Below are 24862 nucleotides of genomic sequence, written 5' to 3' on the forward strand. Positions count from 1 at the left end.
ACAGTTTGGTTGATGTAATACTGTGGGAAATGTGGGCCAATGGTTAAGCAGTTCAGATTTAGTAAGTGTTCAGTGATTTGCAGGGAGAGTGTGAATAAGTGAGATGCTTGGAGCAGGAGAAATTATATAATAAAGATAACGCCACCAACATAGTTTTGGAGTAGCAGGTGGAGAGCTTCAGTGAGACAAGCTTGTCAAAACCACAAAGCCGGATTTGAAAGACCATGTGGGGCTGGATTCTTCCACCCCGCCTGCCGCAAGAACGCCATGGGTGAAACACGGACAATGGAGAAGTTTGTTGATCTTGGGCGGGTTTCTCCGGTCGCCGGGCGGACACGGCCGGAGAATCCCGCCCATTGTCTTTCTATGGTGCTACCAAATCTACTAGTCAAAAAGTCACCAAGAGAATATAAAAACTTTTTTTTATTCCAGTTGTGATTGTCTGTGACTTTTGATTAACAATAAACTTTACAACATTGTATTATTATGCATAAACTTGAAGCATCTCACTCAAAATTGGCAGTTATAACTTTCACAACCACTGCCGTCTACTTGTTTTAAGTGAAAAAGCTAATTGGTCTGATCAACAGATATAGTTGTTTTCCTCATTTTCAAACTTGGAAACATCATTTCACAACAGTTTAAATGAGTAGAATAATTTATTTTAAAAACATTTTCCATTTGACTCCTATGAACATTTGGTTTCAAATTATTGAAATGCTCACGTGCTTCTGGGATAAGAAATGAGGGCTGTGAACATTTTTTTAAATAGCGCTTGTTCAGAAGTATATTTTGCTATCAAAAGTAGTTGGGTCAATACATTTTATTTTAAACTTTTGTATGGCTTACTTTCAAAATTACTATAATTTTAGTTTATTAAACATCCAGGCAAAATACAAGGCATTTGTTTTTACCTACAATAGTACATAAGGGTTCATATCACACGAGCCATTTTCTCCCTCAGCTTGTTGAACAGTAGGCAATCATTTAATCTCATTGAATGTTGCATAGATTTAGACCTTGATGGTGCTTTTCATTTTTCTGCTCGAAATTAAACAAGTGGTCTGTTCTGAAATGAAACAAATTGAGAATGTCCTTTCATAAGGGACAGTTAGAAAATTCTCTCATAAAACAGCAGGTAGGCCTGGGCACTCAGTACTTTCATCTCTGGCACTGCTTGCACACGGGTATCACTTATATGGAACCAGTTACCCATGGGTGGCTCTGCTTTAATTTCTGTTAACAAAAGAAACAGAACTGTCAATGACCATGTAGTTAAATCAAAAGAAAAACATTCAGCCAATTAAGGTTTATAGACTGTTTTCCCTCCCAAGGTTACCGAAAAATAGAATGTATTTAAATTGCACCTTTCTGGGTTCTAATTAAACTTAAAATGGACTTGTATCATTTTGACATTTCATTTAAAAATGAACTGCATAGAGATTACCAAAGACCATATATAGAGATGCACTGCTTGAAATAGGCAGAATTTTTTTTTAATGGCTGATAATCTCCTTCCAATGTACCAAGAATGAGTGGTAGGTGAAGTGCATATTTTTCTATTTTTTTTTAAATGTGCTAATTATATGGAATAAGCTTACATGGAACACTGAAGAATATAAAAATGAATTCCAAGCCCTTAAGCAGTGAAATTTAATATTCCTCTGAAGTTTTTCCAAAATGAGTCCTCTTTTTAACCTTGCTTGCTATGCATTAAAATCTGAATCAATTAATTTTTTCCAATTAAGGGGCAATTTAGCATGGCCAATCCACCGACCCTGCACATCTTCGGGTTGTGGGGGTGAGACCCACACAGACACGGGGAGAATATGCAAATTCCACACGGACAATGGCCCAGGATCGAACCCGTGTCCTCATTGCTCTCAGTGAGACAGCAGTGCTAACCATTGCGCCACCATGCCGCCAAAATCTGAATCAATTGAGTAGCAGAATTAAAAATAGAAAGTGCTGGAAACACTCTCTCTTTGCAGATGTTGCCAAACTGGCTGTGTATTTCCAGCATTTTCAAGTTTTATTTCAAGTTTCCAGTGTAGCCACCTGGGGTGGCCACTGCCCAACACAAAATGGAAGATTTCAAGGAATGCAGGGAAAATGGACATGTTGTAAAGCAAGCAGCTTGCAAAGCGATTGTATATTGTGACGACTGCAGAAACCAGTTTTGACTGTTGCAGAAACCAGACAGCACTGTGAAAAGAAACCAGTTAACATACTAATGAGGCGATACCGGGCGATCCCCAGATACAATGGAAACAAGTTAAACACAGATCGATACATTCTATGGAAGGCCAGACCCTTTGGCACCAGAGGAGCGCAAAACAATAAGTCCCAAGAACCGCCCCAGCGACCGAGGAACTGCCCCATGATTGGGGGTTCAAACATATCGATTGGGAAGAGACCCAATCGATTCCAAGCAGGTAAAGGAGTCCGCCCAAATGGGCACGGATCCCCTGGGACCTATAAAAGGCAGGTCCCACACATGGTTCAGTCTCCTGGCTCCTGATCCAGCCTTCGGACAGCAGCCACCAACAAGTAAGTGCCTCCCAACGACCGCTACCAGAGATAGGCACTCCTGACTCCCTTTTGAATTGATACCAACCTGAAGTCTGCAGACCAGAGCAGAGCAAGAGGCCTTGTTCCCTGACCCAGCAGTTCCTTCGAGATAAGTATTAGTTGTTTAGCGGTAGGAATAAGTTTAATCCTTTTAGCGTGTGCATGGGTAGTTATTATAATTGTATTATAATAAACTCTAGTTGTTTGGACTTAATAATTGGTGTACGGGTTTATTGCTTTGAACTTCACCTTGAAGCTTGTGGCGGTGTCTTAACGACACCTGGCGACTCCAGAGCTTAGACAAGAAACAGAGCCAAATTGAGTGTTCAGCACACTCACCCAGAAGTAGCAACACCAGCATCTGCAGTACTTTGCTTTTATAGTAACAGAGCTATTTTGGTAAACAATAGGAACTTTAAAAAAGGATTTATGAATCTTCAAACCTAATCCAATTATTTATCTCAGACAATAATTGTCAGAATTATTGTTTAAGATAAATAATCAGCAGAGGGCAGCAGAGCAGAGCTACTGATCAGCTCTTCTGGGGGAATTTGCATACGTGCAGTGCGGTCAGCCTAAGTTGAAGGGGAACCGGCGAAGGAGACCCAAGGAGTTTGAGTGAAGACAAGCATCCAGCAGAGGGCAGCAGAGCAGAGCTACTGATCAGCTGTTCTGGGGGAATTTGCATACGTGCAGTGCGGTCAGCCTAAGTTGAAGGGGAACCAGCGAAGGAGACCCAAGGAGTTTGAGTGAAGACAAGCATCCAGCAGAGGGCAGCAGAGCAGAGCTACTGATCAGCTGTTCTGGGGGAATTTGCATACGTGCAGTGCGGTCAGCCTAAGTTGAAGGGGAACCAGCGAAGGAGACCCAAGGAGTTTGAGTGAAGACAAGCATCCAGCAGAGGGCAGCAGAGCAGAGCTACTGATCAGCTGTTCTGGGGGAATTTGCATACGTGCAGTGCGGTCAGCCTAAGTTGAAGGGGAACCAGCGAAGGAGACCCAAGGAGTTTGAGTGAAGACAAGCATCCAGCAGAGGGCAGCAGAGCAGAGCTACTGATCAGCTGTTCTGGGGGAATTTGCATACGTGCAGTGCGGTCAGCCTAAGTTGAAGGGGAACCAGCGAAGGAGACCCAAGGAGTTTGAGTGAAGACAAGCATCCAGCAGAGGGCAGCAGAGCAGAGCTACTGATCAGCTGTTCTGGGGGAATTTGCATACGTGCAGTGCGGTCAGCCTAAGTTGAAGGGGAACCAGCGAAGGAGACCCAAGGAGTTTGAGTGAAGACAAGCATCCAGCAGAGGGCAGCAGAGCAGAGCTACTGATCAGCTGTTCTGGGGGAATTTGCATACGTGCAGTGCGGTCAGCCTAAGTTGAAGGGGAACCAGCGAAGGAGACCCAAGGAGTTTGAGTGAAGACAAGCATCCAGCAGAGGGCAGCAGAGCAGAGCTACTGATCAGCTGTTCTGGGGGAATTTGCATACGTGCAGTGCGGTCAGCCTAAGTTGAAGGGGAACCAGCGAAGGAGACCCAAGGAGTTTGAGTGAAGACAAGCATCCAGCAGAGGGCAGCAGAGCAGAGCTACTGATCAGCTGTTCTGGGGGAATTTGCATACGTGCAGTGCGGTCAGCCTAAGTTGAAGGGGAACCAGCGAAGGAGACCCAAGGAGTTTGAGTGAAGACAAGCATCCAGCAGAGGGCAGCAGAGCAGAGCTACTGATCAGCTGTTCTGGGGGAATTTGCATACGTGCAGTGCGGTCAGCCTAAGTTGAAGGGGAACCAGCGAAGGAGACCCAAGGAGTTTGAGTGAAGACAAGCATCCAGCAGAGGGCAGCAGAGCAGAGCTACTGATCAGCTGTTCTGGGGGAATTTGCATACGTGCAGTGCGGTCAGCCTAAGTTGAAGGGGAACCAGCGAAGGAGACCCAAGGAGTTTGAGTGAAGACAAGCATCCAGCAGAGGGCAGCAGAGCAGAGCTACTGATCAGCTGTTCTGGGGGAATTTGCATACGTGCAGTGCGGTCAGCCTAAGTTGAAGGGGAACCAGCGAAGGAGACCCAAGGAGTTTGAGTGAAGACAAGCATCCAGCAGAGGGCAGCAGAGCAGAGCTACTGATCAGCTGTTCTGGGGGAATTTGCATACGTGCAGTGCGGTCAGCCTAAGTTGAAGGGGAACCAGCGAAGGAGACCCAAGGAGTTTGAGTGAAGACAAGCATCCAGCAGAGGGCAGCAGAGCAGAGCTACTGATCAGCTGTTCTGGGGGAATTTGCATACGTGCAGTGCGGTCAGCCTAAGTTGAAGGGGAACCAGCGAAGGAGACCCAAGGAGTTTGAGTGAAGACAAGCATCCAGCAGAGCAGAGCTACTGATCAGCTGTTCTGGGGGAATTTGCATACTTGCAGTGCGGTCAGCCTAAGTTGAAGGGGAACCAGCGAAGGAGACCCAAGGAGTTTGAGTGAAGACAAGCATCCAGCAGAGGGCAGCAGAGCAGAGCTACTGATCAGCTGTTCTGGGGGAATTTGCATACGTGCAGTGCGGTCAGCCTAAGTTGAAGGGGAACCAGCGAAGGAGACCCAAGGAGTTTGAGTGAAGACAAGCATCCAGCAGAGGGCAGCAGAGCAGAGCTACTGATCAGCTGTTCTGGGGGAATTTGCATACGTGCAGTGCGGTCAGCCTAAGTTGAAGGGGAACCAGCGAAGGAGACCCAAGGAGTTTGAGTGAAGACAAGCATCCAGCAGAGGGCAGCAGAGCAGAGCTACTGATCAGCTGTTCTGGGGGAATTTGCATACGTGCAGTGCGGTCAGCCTAAGTTGAAGGGGAACCAGCGAAGGAGACCCAAGGAGTTTGAGTGAAGACAAGCATCCAGCAGAGGGCAGCAGAGCAGAGCTACTGATCAGCTGTTCTGGGGGAATTTGCATACGTGCCGTGCGGTCAGCCTAAGTTGAAGGGGAACCAGCGAAGGAGACCCAAGGAGTTTGAGTGAAGACAAGCATCCAGCAGAGGGCAGCAGAGCAGAGCTACTGATCAGCTGTTCTGGGGGAATTTGCATACGTGCAGTGCGGTCAGCCTAAGTTGAAGGGGAACCAGCGAAGGAGACCCAAGGAGTTTGAGTGAAGACAAGCACCCAGCAGAGGGCAGCAGAGCAGAGCTACTGATCAGCTGTTCTGGGGGAATTTGCATACGTGCAGTGCGGTCAGCCTAAGTTGAAGGGGAACCAGCAAAGGAGACCCAAGGAGTTTGAGTGAAGACAAGCATCCAGCAGAGGGCAGCAGAGCAGAGCTACTGATCAGCTGTTCTGGGGGAATTTGCATACGTGCAGTGCGGTCAGCCTAAGTTGAAGGGGAACCAGCGAAGGAGACCCAAGGAGTTTGAGTGAAGACAAGCATCCAGCAGAGGGCAGCAGAGCAGAGCTACTGATCAGCTGTTCTGGGAGAATTTGCATACGTGCAGTGCGGTCAGCCTAAGTTGAAGGGGAACCAGCGAAGGAGACCCAAGGAGTTTGAGTGAAGACAAGCATCCAGCAGAGGGCAGCAGAGCAGAGCTACTGATCAGCTGTTCTGGGGGAATTTGCATACGTGCAGTGCGGTCAGCCTAAGTTGAAGGGGAACCAGCAAAGGAGACCCAAGGAGTTTGAGTGAAGACAAGCATCCAGCAGAGGGCAGCAGAGCAGAGCTACTGATCAGCTGTTCTGGGGGAATTTGCATACGTGCAGTGCGGTCAGCCTAAGTTGAAGGGGAACCAGCGAAGGAGACCCAAGGAGTTTGAGTGAAGACAAGCATCCAGCAGAGGGCAGCAGAGCAGAGCTACTGATCAGCTGTTCTGGGGGAATTTGCATACGTGCAGTGCGGTCAGCCTAAGTTGAAGGGGAACCAGCGAAGGAGACCCAAGGAGTTTGAGTGAAGACAAGCATCCAGCAGAGGGCAGCAGAGCAGAGCTACTGATCAGCTGTTCTGGGGGAATTTGCATACGTGCAGTGCGGTCAGCCTAAGTTGAAGGGGAACCAGCAAAGGAGACCCAAGGAGTTTGAGTGAAGACAAGCATCCAGCAGAGGGCAGCAGAGCAGAGCTACTGATCAGCTGTTCTGGGGGAATTTGCATACGTGCAGTGCGGTCAGCCTAAGTTGAAGGGGAACCAGCGAAGGAGACCCAAGGAGTTTGAGTGAAGACAAGCATCCAGCAGAGGGCAGCAGAGCAGAGCTACTGATCAGCTGTTCTGGGGGAATTTGCATACGTGCAGTGCGGTCAGCCTAAGTTGAAGGGGAACCAGCGAAGGAGACCCAAGGAGTTTGAGTGAAGACAAGTATCCAGCAGAGGGCAGCAGAGCAGAGCTACTGATCAGCTGTTCTGGGGGAATTTGCATACGTGCAGTGCGGTCAGCCTAAGTTGAAGGGGAACCAGCGAAGGAGACCCAAGGAGTTTGAGTGAAGACAAGCATCCAGCAGAGGGCAGCAGAGCAGAGCTACTGATCAGCTGTTCTGGGGGAATTTGCATACGTGCAGTGCGGTCAGCCTAAGTTGAAGGGGAACCAGCAAAGGAGACCCAAGGAGTTTGAGTGAAGACAAGCATCCAGCAGAGGGCAGCAGAGCAGAGCTACTGATCAGCTGTTCTGGGGGAATTTGCATACGTGCAGTGCGGTCAGCCTAAGTTGAAGGTGGTTTGTGGAGGGGCTGTTGGCAAGTGACAGTTAAACCCGAAACACTTTGTGAGTGTTTCCCACCCTACCTCCTCCTCTAACCAACCCCCCCACCCCACGGTGGTTGGGAAGCGGGAGCAGGGGCCTGTTGTGAAGGTGAGTGAGTGTCTTTAAATTTGCTTAACTTTCAGCGGGAGCAGGGTTTGAGGTAATATCAGGTAAGCTCTTCCTTTCTTTTTCTTTTTCTTGTTTTTTTAAATCTAGAGGTGATGTCAGGGAAGGCAGTACAATGCTCCTCCTGCAGAATGTTTGAAGTGAGGGACGCCGTCAGTGTCCCTGCTGATTTCATCTGTGGGAAGTGCACCCAACTCCAGCTCCTCAAAAACCGTGTTAGGGACCTGGAGCTTGAGCTGGATGAACTTCGGATCATTCGGGAGGCAGATGGGGTCATAGACAGGAGCTTCAGGGAAGTAGTTACACCAAAGACTGGAGATAGATGGGTAACTGTAAGAGGGACTGGGAAGAAGCAGTCAGTGCAGGGACCCCCTGCGGTCGTTCCCCTGAGTAACAAGTATACCGTTTTGGATACTTGTGGGGGGGACGACCTACCAGGGGTAAGCCATGGGATACGGGCCTCTGGCACGGAGTCTGTCCCTGTTGCTCAGAAGGGAAGGGGGGAAAGGAGTAGAACATTAGTAATTGGGGACTCAATAGTCAGGGGCACAGATAGGAGATTTTGTGGGAGCGAGAGAGACTCACGTTTGGTATGTTGCCTCCCAGGTGCAAGGGTAAGTGATGTCTCGGATCATGTTTTCCGGGTCCTTAAGGGGGAGGGGGAGCAGCCCCAAGTCGTAGTCCACATTGGCACTAACGACATAGGTAGGAAAGGGGACAAGGATGTCAGGCAGGCCTTTAGGGAGCTGGGATGGAAGCTCAGAGCGAGAACAAACAGAGTTGTTATCTCTGGGTTGTTGCCCGTGCCACGTGATAGTGAGATGAGGAATAGGGAGAGAGAGCAATTAAACACGTGGCTACAGGGATGGTGCAGGCGGGAGGGATTCAGATTTCTGGATAACTGGGGCTCTTTCTGGGGAAGGTGGGACCTCTATAGACAGGATGGTCTACATCTGAACCTGAGGGGCACCAATATCCTGGGGGGGGAGATTTGTTAGTGCTCTTTGGGGGGGTTTAAACTAATTCAGCAGGGGCATGGGAACCTGGATTGTAGTATTGGGGTACGGGAGATTGAGAGTATAGAGGTCAGGAGCACAGATTTGACTTCGCAGGAGGGTGCCAGTGTTCAGGTAGGTGGTTTGAAGTGTGTCTACTTCAATGCCAGGAGTATACGAAATAAGGTAGGGGAACTGGCAGCATGGGTTGGTACCTGGGACTTCGACGTTGTGGCCATTTCAGAGACATGGATAGAGCAGGGACAGGAATGGTTGTTGCAGGTTCCGGGGTTTAGGTGTTTTAGTAAGCTCAGAGAAGGGGGCAAAAGAGGGGGAGGTGTGGCGCTGCTAGTCAAGGACAGTATTACGGTGGCGGAAAGGATGCTAGGTGGGGACTCTTCTTCTGAGGTAGTATGGGCTGAGGTTAGAAACAGGAAAGGAGAGGTCACCCTGTTGGGAGTTTTCTATAGGCCACCTAATAGTTCTAGGGATGTAGAGGAAAGGATGGCGAAGATGATTCTGGAAAAGAGCGAAAGTAACAGGGTAGTTGTTATGGGAGACTTTAACTTTCCAAATATTGACTGGAAAAGATATAGTTCGAGTACATTAGATGGGTCGTTCTTTGTACAATGTGTGCAGGAGGGTTTCCTGACACAATATGTTGACAGGCCAACAAGAGGCGAGGCCACATTGGATTTGGTTTTGGGTAATGAACCAGGCCAGGTGTTAGATCTGGAGGTAGGTGAGCACTTTGGAAACGGTGACCACAATTCGGTGACCTTTACGTTAGTGATGGAAAGGGATAAGTATACCCCGCAGGGCAAGAGTTATAGCTGGGGGAAGGGCAATTATGATGCCATTAGACATGACTTAGGATGTGTTGGTTGGAGAAGTAGGCTGCAAGGGTTGGGCACACTGGATATGTGGAGCTTGTTCAAGGAACAGCTATTGCATGTTCTTGATAAGTACGTACCAGTCAGGCAGGGAGGAAGGGGTCGAGCGAGGGAACCGTGGTTTACCAAAGAAGTGGAATCTCTTGTTAAGAGGAAGAAGGAGGCCTATGTGAAGATGAGGCATGAAGTTTCAGTTGGGGCGCTTGATAGTTACAAGGAAGCGAGGAAGGATCTAAAGAGAGAGCTGAGACGAGCAAGGAGGGGACATGAGAAGTCTTTGGCAGGTAGGATCAAGGAAAACCCAAAAGCTTTCTATAGGTATGTCAGGAATAAAAGAATGACTAGGGTAAGAGTAGGGCCAGTCAAGGACAGTGGTGGGAAGTTGTGTGTGGAGGCTGAGGAGATAAGCGAGATACTAAATGAATACTTTTCGTCAGTATTCACTCAAGAGAAAGATAATATTGTGGAGGAGAATGCTGAGACCCAGGCTATTAGAATAGATGGCATTGAGGTGCGTAGGGAAGAAGTGTTGGCAATTCTGGACAAGGTGAAAATAGATAAGTCCCCGGGGCCAGATGGGATTTATCCTAGGATTCTCTGGGAAGCCAGGGAAGAGATTGCTGAAGCCTTTGACTATGATTTTTAGGTCATCATTGGCTACAGGAATAGTGCCAGAGGACTGGAGGATAGCAAATGTGGTCCCTTTGTTCAAGAAGGGGAGTAGAGATAACCCCGGTAACTATAGGCCGGTGAGCCTAACGTCTGTGGTGGGTAAGGTCTTGGAGAGGATTATAAAAGATACGATTTATAATCATCTAGATAGGAATAATATGATTAGGGATAGTCAGCATGGTTTTGTGAAGGGTAGGTCATGCCTCACAAACCTTATCGAGTTCTTTGAGAAGGTGACTGAACAGGTAGACGAGGGTAGAGCAGTTGATGTGGTGTATATGGATTTCAGTAAAGCGTTTGATAAGGTTCCCCACGGTCGGCTATTGCAGAAAATACGGAGGCTGGGGATTGAGGGTGATTTAGAGATGTGGATCAGAAATTGGCTAGTTGAAAGAAGACAGAGAGTGGTAGTTGATGGGAAATGTTCAGAATGGAGTTCAGTTACGAGTGGCGTACCACAAGGATCTGTTCTGGGGCCGTTGCTGTTTGTCATTTTTATAAATGACCTAGAGGAGGGCGCAGAAGGATGGGTGAGTAAATTTGCAGACGACACTAAAGTCGGTGGAGTTGTAGACAGTGCGGAAGGATGTTGCAGGTTACAGAGGGACATAGATAAGCTGCAGAGCTGGGCTGAGAGGTGGCAAATGGAGTTTAATGTGGAGAAGTGTGAGGTGATTCACTTTGGAAAGAATAACAGGAATGCGGAATATTTGGCTAATGGTAAAATTCTTGGTAGTGTGATGAGCAGAGGGATCTCGGTGTCCATGTACATAGATCCCTGAAAGTTGCCACCCAGGTTGATAGGGTTGTGAAGAAGGCCTATGGTGTGTTGGCCTTTATTGGTAGAGGGATTGAGTTCCGGAGCCATGAGGTCATGTTGCAGTTGTACAAAACTCTAATACGACCGCATTTGGAGTATTGCGTACAGTTCTGGTCGCCTCATTATAGGAAGGACGTGGAAGCTTTGGAACGGGTGCAGAGGAGATTTACCAGGATGTTGCCTGGTATGGAGGGAAAATCTTATGAGGAAAGGCTGATGGACTTGAGGTTGTTTTCGTTAGAGAGAAGAAGGTTAAGAGGTGACTTAATAGAGGCATACAAAATGATCAGAGGGTTAGATAGGGTGGACAGCGAGAGCCTTCTCCCGCGGATGGAGGTGGCTAGCACGAGGGGACATAGCCTTAAATTGAGGGGTAATAGATATAGGACAGAGGTCAGAGGTGGGTTTTTTACGCAAAGAGTGGTGAGGCCGTGGAATGCCCTACCTGCAACAGTAGTGAACTCGCCAACATTGAGGGCATTTAAAAATTTGTTGGATAAGCATATGGATGATAAGGGCATAGTGTAGGTTAGATGGCCTTTAGTTTTTTTTCCATGTCGGTGCAACATCGAGGGCCGAAGGGCCTGTACTGCGCTGTATCGTTCTATGTTCTATGATATGTATTGGCTAGCACTAATATTCATTTGTTGTAGATAACACTTACCTGGCAGTGTACATCTAGTCATCACGTATTCAGCAAGGCGGCTGCTGGGAGTTCGGACCTTAACGTAAGCTGTATAATGTCCCGATCTCATAGTGCCACTATGCTCCACTACTCCATACAGACTATATAATACATTTGTACAGTTCTCGGTTACATTCTGCGTGACAAAACAAAGGGATGGCAATTAACTCAAAACAGTTGCTGTTGAGGTGCAAGAAGAAGCTTAAACTCTTAGATTTATTATTGTCTTTATCTCCATTAAACTATTGAATACAATGATGCAATTCTAGCCATATCTTCAAAGGATAGAGATAGAATGCATAAGTAACAGGATAAACAGTCGGCTATGAAATGAAGTGCAGGCTGACGGTTTTGCAGCACACTTAAGGAGCAACAGAAGGGAAGTAAAATTACCAGGCAGCTGTCACACCATCTTGTAGCCAGCTTCAGGCTTTAGGTCATGAAACGTACATGAAACAGATTTTCCTATTCTCTGAAGATATGGCAGGAACTAATATGTTTAACATGCTGGCATGTGAATTGTGAAAGGAGGGGCTGTCAATGAGCAAGAAGGAGATTTACAATGGAGGCAGAGGGCACGGTTGAGGTAATAAATGATTACTTTGCATCTACCAAAGACAGTGGTGAGGAGGTAGCTGAAATATTGGATGGTCTAAAAATTGTTAAAGAGCAGGTATTAGAAAGGCTGGCTGCACTTGAATGATAACCCACCAGGGCCAGACGAGATACATCCAAGGACAGACATGAGGGAAGTATGGGTGGAAACTTTGGAAGCAATCGTCATGATCTTCCAATCCTGCTTAAATACTGGGGTGGTGCCAGAGGATTGGAAATTTACAAATGTAATACCCTTGTTCAAAAAAAGGTGCAAGTATCAACTCGGCAACTACAGATCAGTCAGTTTAACCTTGGTGGCGAGAAAGCTTTTAAAAGGATAATCCAAGACAAATTTAACAAGCACTTGAACAAATGTGGATTAATTACAGAAAGCCAGCTTGCTTCATGCTTAACTCAATTGAGTTTTTGATTAGGTAACAGGATTACCGAGGGCAATGTGATTGTTATATACACAAACTTCCAAAAGGTGTTTGATAAAAGTGCCACATAATAGGCTTGTCAGCAATGTTAAAACCCATGGAATAAAAGGACAGTGGCAGTATGAATATAGAGGTTAAATGGGTGATAGGAACCAGTTCAGTGAACAGCTGTCTTTCAGACTGGAAGAAGTTAAAGAGTGGAGTTCCCCAGGGCCATTAGGAACAATGTTCTTCGTGATCTATATTGATGACCCTGACTTGGGTGTGCAGGGCACAGTTTCAAAATTTGTGGATGTCTCAAAACTGCATTGTGAACTAAGGAAGATAGGGATAGAGTTCAAAGCAGGCTGGCAGAATGTGCAGCCATGTCTGCATTAAATTTCCTCTGCCACAAGTGTGAAGTGATACATTCTGGTAGGAAGGACAAGTCAAGGCAAAAATACAGGGACTGTGGGAGCAGTGGAACTTTGGGATTCATGTGCAAAGGTTTGCAGGGCAGGTTGAGGAAAAGGAAATCAAGCATAACATATAAAAGCATGGTTCTAGTGGACCTTTGCAAAATACTGATTCAATCTCAACTGGAGAATTGTGTCAAATTCTTGGCACCACACTTTAGGAAGGATTTGAAAGATTTACAAGGATGGTTCTCAGGATGAGGAACTTCAGTTATAAGGAGAGATTTGGAGAAGCTGGGACTGTTCTCCTTAGAAAAAAGATTAAGAGGAGACTTGATAGGTGTTCAAAACCATGAGGGCTGTACAGAGTAAATAGCAAGAAACTATTCCCATTGGTGAATTGGACGAGAACCAAAGGACATCATAGAATCTCTACAGTGCAGAAGGAGGCCATTCGACCCACAGAGTCTGCACCGACCCTTTGAATGAGCACGCTACTCGTGCCCACTCCCCCTATATCTGTAACCCAATAACCTACCCTTGACATCCCTAGACACCAAGGGGCAATTTATCATGGCCAATTCACTTAACATGCACATTTTTGGACAGTGGGAGGAAACTGGAACACCCAGAGGAAATCCACGCAGACAAGGGGAGAACGTACAAACTCCACACTGACAGTGATTCAAGGCTGGAATTGAACCCAGATCCTTGAGGCTGTGAGGAAGCAGTGCTAACCACTGTGCCACCCATCAATTTAAGGTAAATGGCAAAAGCAACAAATGCAGGAGTAACAGCAGCGACTGTGAAGATCTAGAATGCACTGCCTGAGGGTGTGGTTAGGGTTGTTAATCCTCCAAGATTAGCCTGGAGTTTCCAGGAATTATGATCAATCTCCAGGACATTGCCATGTGCAACCTTGGAGAAAACCATTGGGTCATTGAAAAAAAGTTTATTTTTCATTATTTAAAACAAATGTTTATCTTTACCAGTTCTAAAATGTTAAAAATGAGGAAAAACGGCTACTATTATCCTATTGGGTAATTTGTTATCAAATTGCCGTAGGAAGGTAGTGCATTGCAAAGATGGATGTGTTGGCCAAATAAGGTGGCTTGTTAAGTTTATCATTTAAAAAAAAAACATTTCATTAAGGCATTTATGGTTTTATACCAATAAACAATACAAATGTATACATAGTTCAGTGCATAACACATCCCTCCATCTCCCATTGTTCCAGTCTACTCTAAACTCAAAATAGTCTAACACCCCCCCTACCCCTCCCACCTCTTATTGAATCTGCTGACAGTTTAGTTTTCTCTGAAGAAGTCGATAAACGGCTGCCACCTCCGAACGGACCCCAACATTGATCCTCTCAGGACAAACTTAATTTCCTCAAGTCTGAGAAACCCAGCAATGTCGTTAAACCAAACCCCTGATTTTTGGGGCTTCGAGTCCCTCCACGCTAATAAGATCCGTCTCTGGGCTACTAAGGAGGCAAAGGCCAAAACGTTAACCTCTCTCGCCCCCCATGATTCCTGGGTCTTCCGGCACTCCGAAAATCGCCACCTCTGGACTCGGCGCCACCTTTGCTTTTAGTACCGGCGATATGACATCCGCAAATCCCTGCCAGTATCCCCAAAGCTTCGGGCATGCCCAAGACATACAGACATGGTTTGCTGGCCCTCGCGCACACCTCACACTTGTCCTCTATCCCAAAAAACGTGCTCATCCGGTCCACCGTCATGTGTGCCCGGTGAACCACTTTGAATTGTATCAGGCTGAGCCTGGCACATGATGAGGACGTGTTGACTCTGCTCAGAGCATCCTCCCTTAGACCCGCCTATGACTTCCCTCCCAGCTCATATTCCCATTTACACTTTAGCTCACATATCTGTGTTTCCTCCCACTCCATGAATTCTTCATATGTATGCAAAACCTTCCCCTCCCCCACCCCCATTTTAGAAACTACCTTGTCCTGTACCCACAGTGACCGTAGAAGCAGAAAGGTCGCAAACTGCCTTTGTGCAAAATTCCTTATCTGCAGATATCGAAACCCAGCCCCTCCTGGCAATTCAAACTCCTCCTCAAAATCCTCTAAACATGGAAAGCTCCCATCAATAAACAGATCCCCCAGCCTCTCAATCCCTGCTCTCTGCCACCCCGAAACCCTCCCCATCTAGCCTCCCCAGGACAAACCGGTGATTATCACAAATTGGAGCCCACAGAATGAGGGAGTGAGACGAGCTCTTGCAGAGAGCCGGCATGGCCAAAAGGTCTGTTGCTGCTAACTATTCTCTGAACTTTGATCAACCTCAAGTTGGCGCAGGTGGTGTATGTATATCATAGTGAGACCATAAAAAAAGGTACAGGGAAGAGGAAGACAATTACTGGATAACAAAACCTCAAACAAAAACATTAAATCACTTCAATCATAATTTTGGATATCTATTTACATATAGATAAATCAGAATTTCAGCACAGAATTTAAACTCTTTCACCCTATAAACAAGTAAATGTTATCCGTATAAATACTTATTCTAAATGGAACGCACCACTTCCCTTTTTCTACATTAATTAGAACTGTTGGATATGCAGTGAAATAAATCTACTGTCAGCAATATCATGCCTCAAAGCACTTGGAAAGTGCTCCGAGCATAACTTACCTGCAGGAAAAAAGGGGGAGAGGAAGAGAAGAAAATTGGGATAGAAAATCTTTTAATATACAAGGTAATATAGGTTAATGACACCAGTAACATACACTGTCTCATTGGTACAGCTATGATAATGGGTGTAATCATATTTACATTTTTTCCCAAGTCTTACCTTGCAGTTTAATGCACAGAATGGAGCAAGATCAAGCACTTGTGGGAAATGGATATGCTTGTTTATTTTGCGAAGGTTGAACCCTAACTATGGGGAGAAAAAAAACATTTGTAGTTTGACAATGGCTGTGCGTACCTCGGTCATTAATAAAAAAATAAAGCTGGTCTTTCGCTGAAAAACCACATGGTTGAAAACACAACAATAGTTCTGCTAAATATATTTTTAAACCATTGAGAATCCTAGCAATTCAGGTTTTCATTTAATCATGTTATCAAAGCAGAGTAAATATTCAACTGTTAATAATGTTCAGGCCCACAGGACTTTTTTTTTTAAAGTCCACATTATATTGCAAATGAACCATTTTGCCAGTATAAATCAGAATACATTTTTAAAAATTGCAATGAAACTTAATAAATTTGCTTTTTCGTTCCAATTTTTACAAAAGTAATCATCTGTTCTTCAGAACAAGGTAAACAGTGGTGCAGTGGTAATGTCACTGGACTAGTCATCCAGAGACCCAGGCTAATACTCTGGGGACACAAGTTCAAATTTCACCATGGAAGTTGTTGAAATTTGGATTCAGTTAATAAATCTGAAATATTTAAAAAAGCTCATCTCAGTTATGGTGACCATGAAGCTGCCATGCATTATCATGAAAACTCACCTGATTTACTAATGTCCTTCAGGGAAGGAAATCTGCCATCCTTACCTAGCCTGGCGTACATGTGACTCCACAGTCACACCTCTGATGGTTAACTTTTAACTGCCCACTGTTCAAGGAGTTATGGATGGGCAACAAATGGCAGCCTTGCCAGTGATGCCCATATCCAATTAAATAATTTTTAAAATCACTACGTTCTTACAAGCTTAATTTACCTGCCAGCCAAATATTTACTGTTGCAGTTACCTATAATTTCTATCAGGAATCATTAAATCATTTATTTCAGTAAGAAGTCTTACAACACCAGGTTAAAGTCCAACATGTTTGTTTCAAACACTAGCTTTCGGAGCACTGCTCCTTCCTCAGGTGAAGTGGCAGTGAGCGGTGCTCCGAAAGCTAGTGTTTGAAATAAACCTGTTGGACTTGGTGTTGTAAGACTTCTTACTCTGCTCACCCCAGTCCAACGCCGGCATCTCAACATCATTTATTTCAGGCATGGAATTTGTGAGCAAAGGTAGGTTTTATTTTTCAACCTGAACAATAGTTTCCAATAAAGTCCTGCGTAACTGCTTCAAAATATTTTCCATTAAAATGAACTTGGAACTTATCCAGCATCTTTCACTGTCTCAAAGCACTTTACAGTCAACAAGCTATTTGAAGTTTTAGTCACTTTTGTAATATAGAAAGCTACTACATTTATTTATACACATAGAACAAAAAGACTTAGATGTCCAATATGCATATTATATGCATGGCAAACATCATGATATTCTAGTTTTTATTTACAGCTTGTAAAGATCCAGACATTAGACATGTTCCATGTTAATTTTATTCAAATTACACCAATTCACTGGCAAAAATCTAGAGACATAGATTCCCCACCAGATGCATAAATATAGTATTAAAAAGTAATTCTGAACAATTACCTGCTGAAATCTTTTCAAATGAAGAGTAAGAATTGGAGGTGGAGATGAAATAAGCATTTGTTTCCTGGCATTCGTGTACACTTTTTTATCTGCAAATATAAAGGAGGTAAGCTTAAATGTGTCTGATTACATTCTAATGAAATTTAAACCTTTTCAGTCATGGAGGATCATTTTAACACTCAAACAAGCACCTCTGCAAAACAGTTGCTGTAGATTTATATGGAAGACAATAAAGTAGGAGATAAATATACAGCACTACAAACATCTCTTAGACTTGATCATGATTTGCAGTAACCCTACGGCTGGCCTTCAGCCACCTAGACAGAGTTATGAAACTCCTCTCCCAAAACCTGTCTCTTCATCTCTCCCTCCTTTAAGGCACTGCTTCAAATCTATGTCTTTCACCAAGCTTTTGGTCATCTGCCTTAAGGTCCATTTATAGAATTTACAGTGCAGAAGGAGGCCATTCGGTCTCCCTTCTTTGGTTTGACATCACATTTTTGACCGATCACACTTCTGTGTAATCTGTGCAGCTTGGGAAGTTTTACTATGTTAAGGGCACTATAGAAATCCAAGTTCTTATTCGAGTTCTCTGGGGCGGTGCTGATCAAAATGTGGATTATCACTGCACTCAAATACTATTGGTAGCAAGTGTTTAAACTTGGGTGCAAATTCTGCAATCAGTATTCAAGAGCTTACAACACATCAATCCTAATTGTTTTAAGGCATTATACAAAAGCCAAGCTATGAATCCATACTAGAAGGCATTTGATATTTGAAATTGTAAACACGATTCTCTGTTATTTTACTACCATTTGCATTGGTCTTTGATCCATTTTTGTGCTGCCTTTGGGTACATTCTTCACACAGCAGTTTATTTGCTCCAGTGAGTTTTTCTATCTGAGTGAACTGACGTAAACAAGCCCCAATAGAACAGTCCTCTACACTCAGCAACTCTTTGTCTGTAAGGGTGCAAAATGCTTCCTCTGGGTCCAAAAATACCACCTGTTTGTCTTTTGTGGAAGAGAGCAAATCATTTGTAATTCCAGAAGAGTTCTTGTACTCCTCCAGGGTTAAAGTTATTTCATCATGATTCACTGTGCACTCATTCAGATTTAATTTATTCATATTCTTGATTATTTCATCATCTTCAATGGAACAACGTGAGTGGTTCTCATTCATCGTGTTTGACTCAAATATATCTGAAGAGTCAAAGTTCTTTGAGCTGGGGGAATGATCATAGTGTTCTTCCCTATGCAAAATTTCACTAGACTCCTCTTCCTCATTATCTACATCAGTGTTGCCTTGGCTCGGTTCTTGACCGTTTTCCTCCGTGGATTCATTTCTTATGGTTCCAAGACATTGGTCAGTGGATAAGCCATCAGAAAGACTCCCTTCTGGAGAAACCTCTTCTACGATGATATCAGATTCTAGGTCTTCCTTGTTTTCTGAAACAGCAGCATCTTTTTCATTCTGTACTTCATCCGAGGAACATTTGGTAGGGGAATTCTCCAGATCAAGCACTTTTGCCTGGTGCTTTTGTTGTTGACGTTGGTTCTACAATTCAACCAAAAAATAAAAGAGGCAGTTTTATAAGAATTCAAATAAGAAAAAAAGTAGTAAACTTCAAACATTTACCACTGCATTGCTCAGAATATCATGGCAATTCTATTGTCCAAGAATGTCCTGCAAATTAAGCTAGTGGAAATTTATTTCTGTACAGGGTGCAGCAAAGCAAGACAAGTCACTGTATCAGCAAATTAGGATGCTTCAGTACAAAAATCAAATGAGATTTTTTTCTCATAATCTAATGGTATTATTTGTCACACATACCTTGTGAGAACATAGGATAAAAAGAGAGAATGTGCTGCAAGTTTGAATCTGAGATTATAGTTTATTTCCAGTTAATTTTAACTAAAGATTGTATCCCGCAAATTTTGGTTGACTATCTTTACTGAGGAAGTTGGTCAAATGGAAACTCTGCAGTACATTAGGATCTAAAGTTATTTTTTTTAAATGAGAAACATGGTCAATAAAGCAATTGTGTGCGAATGTGCATGGCGATGCGCGAGCCATCATGGACCCTCAAATGTATCCAACGGAAGACCATTTACACCAAGTATTGGAAAACTGAGTCTTTAGAGCAGTGGATCTCTCTGCTCAAAGAGCAATTGGACATCATAAGGGTTTCTGAACAGTACTCTCCAGAATGCAGTTACCCAAGTGACTGTGTTACGGAGTTCAGGAAATGGACTAATTCAGGAAGAAACAATAGGCCATCATTTGCAGAGGCAGCAGAGGGGAGATGGGACATACATTTGCAGGAAACTCCTCAATTACTGGAACTATCCAATAGATACACAGGGTTCGATACTATGAAATGAACAGTGATGGCAACTCAGAAGAATCAAAGAACAGGTACAGAACTTGGGCTGCACAATAGCACAAGTGGATAGCACTGTGGCTTTACAGCAGGGTGCCAGGTTCGATTTCCCACTATCTGTGCGGAGTTTGCACGTTCTCCCCGTGTCTGAGTGGCTTTCCTCCAGGTGCTCCGATTTCCTCCCACAGTCCAAAGATGTGCAGGTTAGGTGGATTGGCCATGATAAATTGCCCTTAGTAACCAAAATGGTTAGGAGGGGTTATTGGGTTACGGGGATAGGGTGGAAGTGAGGGCTTAAGTGGGTCAGTGCAGACTCAATGGGCCGAATGGCCTCCTTCTGCACTGTATGTTCTATGTTCAGGCAGTGTTCTTTTGAAGTTTTGACCAGACAATCCTTCTGATAATTTGTATATCTGGCACCAGAGTGAAGGATGTGTCCTTTGGAAACCTGCTGTCCTTACCCTACCTGGCCTATATGTGATACCAGTTCCACATCAATGTGGTTGACCTCTTGACTCTCCTTTGAAGAGAGCTAGCAAGCCATTTAGTTGTATTTGACTGTGACTAGCAGTTTAAGAGAGCATCGAGAGATGTACAATAATAGTGGCCTTGTCAGCAACACACATATCTTGAGAAAAAAATACTTTTTAAAAAACAGGAGGGAACAATAGCCAAGAATCAAGATCTGCACTGGAACTAATGACACAGATGTTTGAAGTCTTGTAGAGGGGGTTTAAGGTGTTGGAAGCTAGCCTGAAAAACAAGAGCCCAATCTTCACATTGCCTCCTCATTAGAAATTCCATGTACTGGTGAGGGGCGGTGCTGGGCATGTCCTTGCAGAGAGGCAAGGCAGGGGTATGCATGTGAATGCACAAAGCACAAAAGAACAAAACTGGAGCACTGGTGACAATAGATGGATATGACACTGTAACACCAACAGAGATGGATATGGGTAGCATGGTGGCATAGTGGTTAGCACTCCTGCCTCACAGCACCAAGAACCCGGGTTCGATCCCGACCCTGGGTCATTGTCAGTGTGAAGTTTGTACATTCTCCCTGTGTCTGCGTGGGTCTCACCCCCACAACGCAAAACGATATGTAGGGTAATTGGTTTGGCCATGCTAAATTGCCCCTTAATTGTAAAAAAAGAATTGGGTACTCTAAATCTATATTAAAAAAAAGTTTGGGCGGGATTAGAAATACTCAAGGTCCCCCATCATAATATTTTTGGAAGAGATAAGCAGGAAAAGTAGGCGAATGGGGGCGACAGTGTGAACAGAAAATCATTCTATCGTGCGGGTAGCACGATGGCACAGTGGTTAACACTACTGCTGCACGGCGCTAAGGACCTGGGATCGGGATCAAACCCCAAGTCACTGTCCTTGTGGACTTTGTGTGGGTCTCGCCCCCACAAACCCAAAAAGATGTGCAGGATAGATGAATTGGCCATGCTAAATTGCCCCTTAATTGGGAAAAAAAATTGGGTACTCTAAGTTTACATTAAAAGAAATAATTCTATCGCAAGACACGTTTTTGAGGGTGCCCTAAGGGGCAGCATCCATATGCATATCACTTAAAAATAGAAAGGAAATTCCTAGTTGTGCATTACAATACACCCAAGAGTAAAGGTGACATCAAAGGGAAGTTCTGAAGTTAGATCATGAGGATATGCATGAACAACGGAACATTGATGCTGGGTGAATTTAACTATTCCAAGAAAAAGGTCATGCTCGTAGCTAAAGTGGAAATATCATTTAAAACATATCCAGGACTGCTTCCTAAATCAATGCGTTTCTGATCCAACAAGAACAGAACCGGGGATGTGGGAAAGAAAACAGCCTTGATGTTAGAGAGGATGTGTCATCAGAAACTCATCTCGGGGTCGAATTGGGTGCCAAAGTAATAAATGATTTTGTTTAGCCTCAAGACAGTTACCAGGGAGAGGGAAAGTGTCGATTGCTGGGCAGTGGTGATTTTCTCTTCATCTAATAATGGATGTCAGACCAGCAGTCTGACAATTTAGAGAGAGAGTGGGGAGGTCAAAGGTTGCCAATTAGTTAGATTTGGGTGTCGTCAGTGTTCCATGCGAACCTGAGAATGCATTGCTGGATGATGTTGCAAAGGAGCAGCACGCAGATGAAAAACAGGACAAGGCTATGAGGAGAGGGGGAGATGTCACAGGTATTAATATTGCATTGCGTGGGCAAAGTGTTAGTACAAATCCAATAGTCCAAACAAGTCTTTTCTGAGCCATAACTTTCCAGGATTTAAAAACGACGATTAGTTGATCATATTTGTTTAGATTACAGCAAGACGTGCTTTACCTTTGCTTGTTTTTTAGCCTGTTTCTTTGCCTTCTTTTGTTGGTATTTGGTAGTGCCAGTAGATATATCACTTTTGTTCTTGGAAACAAAATTTCCATCACAATCCCCATGGTTATCATTCTGGTCATTTTCACTAGTATTTTTTCCAGTTTTTCCCAAGGTTTTTTTCTTTTCACTCTGCAATTAAACATCACAATGAATGTATTGGCAATCATAACCCCTAATGCAGAACACTTTTTACATGTAGTCTCTGCAATAACAAACCTGGTCCCGTGCATTTTGCCACATTACTGGGAGACAGATGAACAACATAGTGAAATATCAAAATACTGAAAAGTTTGAATGATGTTGCTGTAATTGGTGATTTTATTGACACAGGCCAAGTAGGTTTCTGCCCATAAACAGTCAGCTTTTGTAAAGCACTGATATTTTTCCAAGGAAAATTACAGTTATATGACTAAATATACACATCAAAAATACTTCATAATATATTGAGTCAAAGTACTGACTCCTTCATAGAGGGAAATGCCAAGGTCTCAAGAAACCTTCTTAAACTGACTCTGTGGCCAAGATTCATTTTTGAATATTGGCAGCAAAGACCAGTCAGGTCTTCTGATGGGCAATGGTCTCACTGAGGTATTTAAGATGATTAAGTGTGTTGATTGGGTAGAGAGAGAAACATTTTCTGTCGCAGAGGAGCCCAGAAGAAGGGAGTTAACAACTTTTTATTATTAGAGCTCAGCCATTCAGGGGTGATGTCAGTAAGCTCTTCTTTACACAAAGGATAGTGGAAATCTGGAACTCTTGCCCAAAATGCTGTTGAGAAAATTTCAAAAACTAAGATCAATAGTTTTTGTTAGACAAGATGCATATAGGACCAAGATGGGCAAACAGAGTTAAGACATGATCTAAATAGATGGCAGAACAGACTCCAAGGGCTGTTCTGGTGTACCTTTGACCACATGAGGCAGCAGAATCAATCCCAGTCATTGCCATACCCAACTGAATAGGCTCGTAGTATTCAGAATAAAGTAAATGAGTTGGTGGCACAAATCATCGTAAATGACTATGATTTAGTGGCCATTACTGAAACATGGTTAAAGGATGGTCACGACTGGGAGTTAAATATCCGAGGGTATCAAACTATTCGGAAGGACAGAGTGGATGGTAAGGGAGGTGGTGTTGCTCTGTTATTTAAGGATGACATCCGGGCAATAGTAAGGGATGACATCGGTGCTATGGAGGATAAGGTTGAATCCATTTGGGTGGAAATCAGGAATAGTAAGGCGAAAAAGTCACTGATAGGAGTAGTCTATCGGCCACCAAATAGTAATGAGATGGTGGGGCAGGCAATAAACAAAGAAATAACTGATGCATGTAGAAATGGTACAGCAGTTATCATGGGGGATTTTAATCTACATGTCGATTGGATTAACCAGGTCGGTCAAGGCAACCGTGAGGAGGAGTTTATAGAATGTATCCGCGATAGTTTCCTAGAACAGTATGTAATGGAACCTACGAGGGAACAAGCGGTCCTAGATCTTGTCCTGTGTAATGAGACAGGATTGATTCATGATCTCATAGTTAGGGATCCTCTCGGAAGGAGCGATCACAATATGGTGGAATTTAAAATACAGATGGAGGGTGAGAAAGTAAAATCAAATACTAGTGTTTTGTGTTTAAACAAAGGAGATTACAAGGGGATGAGAGAAGAACTAGCTAAGGTAGACTGGGAGCTAAGACTTTATGGTGGAACAGTTGAGGAACAGTGGAGAACCTTCCAAGCGATTTTTCACAGTGCTCAGCAAAGGTTTATACCAACAAAAAGGAAGGACGGAAGAAAGAGGGAAAATCGACCGTGGATATCTAAGGAAATAAGGGAGAGTATCAAATTGAAGGAAAAAGCATATAAAGCGGCAAAGATTGCTGGGAGATTAGAGGACTGGGAAATCTTTAGGGGGCAACAGAAAGCTACTAAAAAAGCTATAAAGAAGAGTAAGATAGAGTATGAGAGTAAACTTGCTCAGAATATAAAAACAGACAGTAAAAGTTTTTACAAATATATAAGACAAAAAAGAGTGGCTAAGGTAAATATTGGTCCTTTAGAGGATGAGAAGGGAGTTTTAATAATGGGAAATGAGGAAATGGCTGAGGAACTGAACAGGTTTTTTGGGTCGGTCTTCACAGTGGAAGACACAAATAACATGCCAGCGACTGATAGAAATGAGGCTATGACAGGTGAGGACCTTGAGAGGATTGTTATCACTAAGGAGGGAGTGATGGGCAAGCTAATGGGGCTAAAGGTAGACAAGTCTCCTGGCCCTGATGGAATGCATCCCAGAGTGCTAAAAGAGATGGCTAGGGAAATTGCAGATGCACTAGTGATAATTTACCGAAATTCACTAGACTCTGGGGTGGTCCCGGTGGATTGGAAATTAGCAAACGTGACGCCACTGTTTAAAAAAGGAGGTAGGCAGAAAGCAGGAAATTATAGGCCAGTGAGTTTAACTTTGGTAATAGGGAAGATGCTGGAATCTATCATCAAGGAAGAAATTGCGAGGCATCTGGATAGAAATTGTCCCATTGGGCAGACGCAGCATGGGTTCGTAAAAGGCAGGTCATGCCTAACTAATTTAGTGGAATTTTTTGAGGACATTACCAGTGCAGTAGATAACGGGGAGCCGATGGATGTGGTATATCTGGATTTCCAGAAAGCCTTTGACAAGGTGCCACACAAAAGGTTACTGCATAAGATAAAGATGCATGGCATTAAGGGTAAAGTAGTAGCATGGATAGAGGATTGGTTAATTAATAGAAAGCAAAGAGTTGGGATAAATGGGTGTTTCTCTGGTTGGCAATCAGTAGCTAGTGGTGTCCCTCAGG

The 24862-nt window shown here is 44.1% G+C and overlaps 1 protein-coding gene across 2 annotated transcripts in view; it reads right to left on the reverse strand.

Annotated features, from left to right (window-relative positions):
• Positions 1 to 403: 403 nt before the first annotated feature.
• usp16 (ubiquitin specific peptidase 16) overlaps positions 404 to 24862 on the reverse strand; it is a 58645-nt gene continuing 34186 nt past the window's right edge. For both annotated transcript variants that reach the window (XM_038802370.1, XM_038802371.1), the window contains exons 13-18: positions 21980 to 22156; positions 18084 to 18828; positions 17272 to 17360; positions 15685 to 15771; positions 11409 to 11565; positions 404 to 1236 (exon numbers count right to left, since the gene is read on the reverse strand). In XM_038802370.1, the coding sequence (XP_038658298.1) occupies positions 1112 to 1236; positions 11409 to 11565; positions 15685 to 15771; positions 17272 to 17360; positions 18084 to 18828; positions 21980 to 22156 (1380 nt within the window). In that variant the 3' untranslated portion in view covers positions 404 to 1111. The remainder of the gene's footprint in view (positions 1237 to 11408; positions 11566 to 15684; positions 15772 to 17271; positions 17361 to 18083; positions 18829 to 21979; positions 22157 to 24862) is intronic.

The sequence above is a fragment of the Scyliorhinus canicula genome, chromosome 7, assembly GCF_902713615.1.
Source record: "Scyliorhinus canicula chromosome 7, sScyCan1.1, whole genome shotgun sequence".
NCBI classification, from domain to species: Eukaryota; Metazoa; Chordata; class Chondrichthyes; order Carcharhiniformes; family Scyliorhinidae; genus Scyliorhinus; species Scyliorhinus canicula.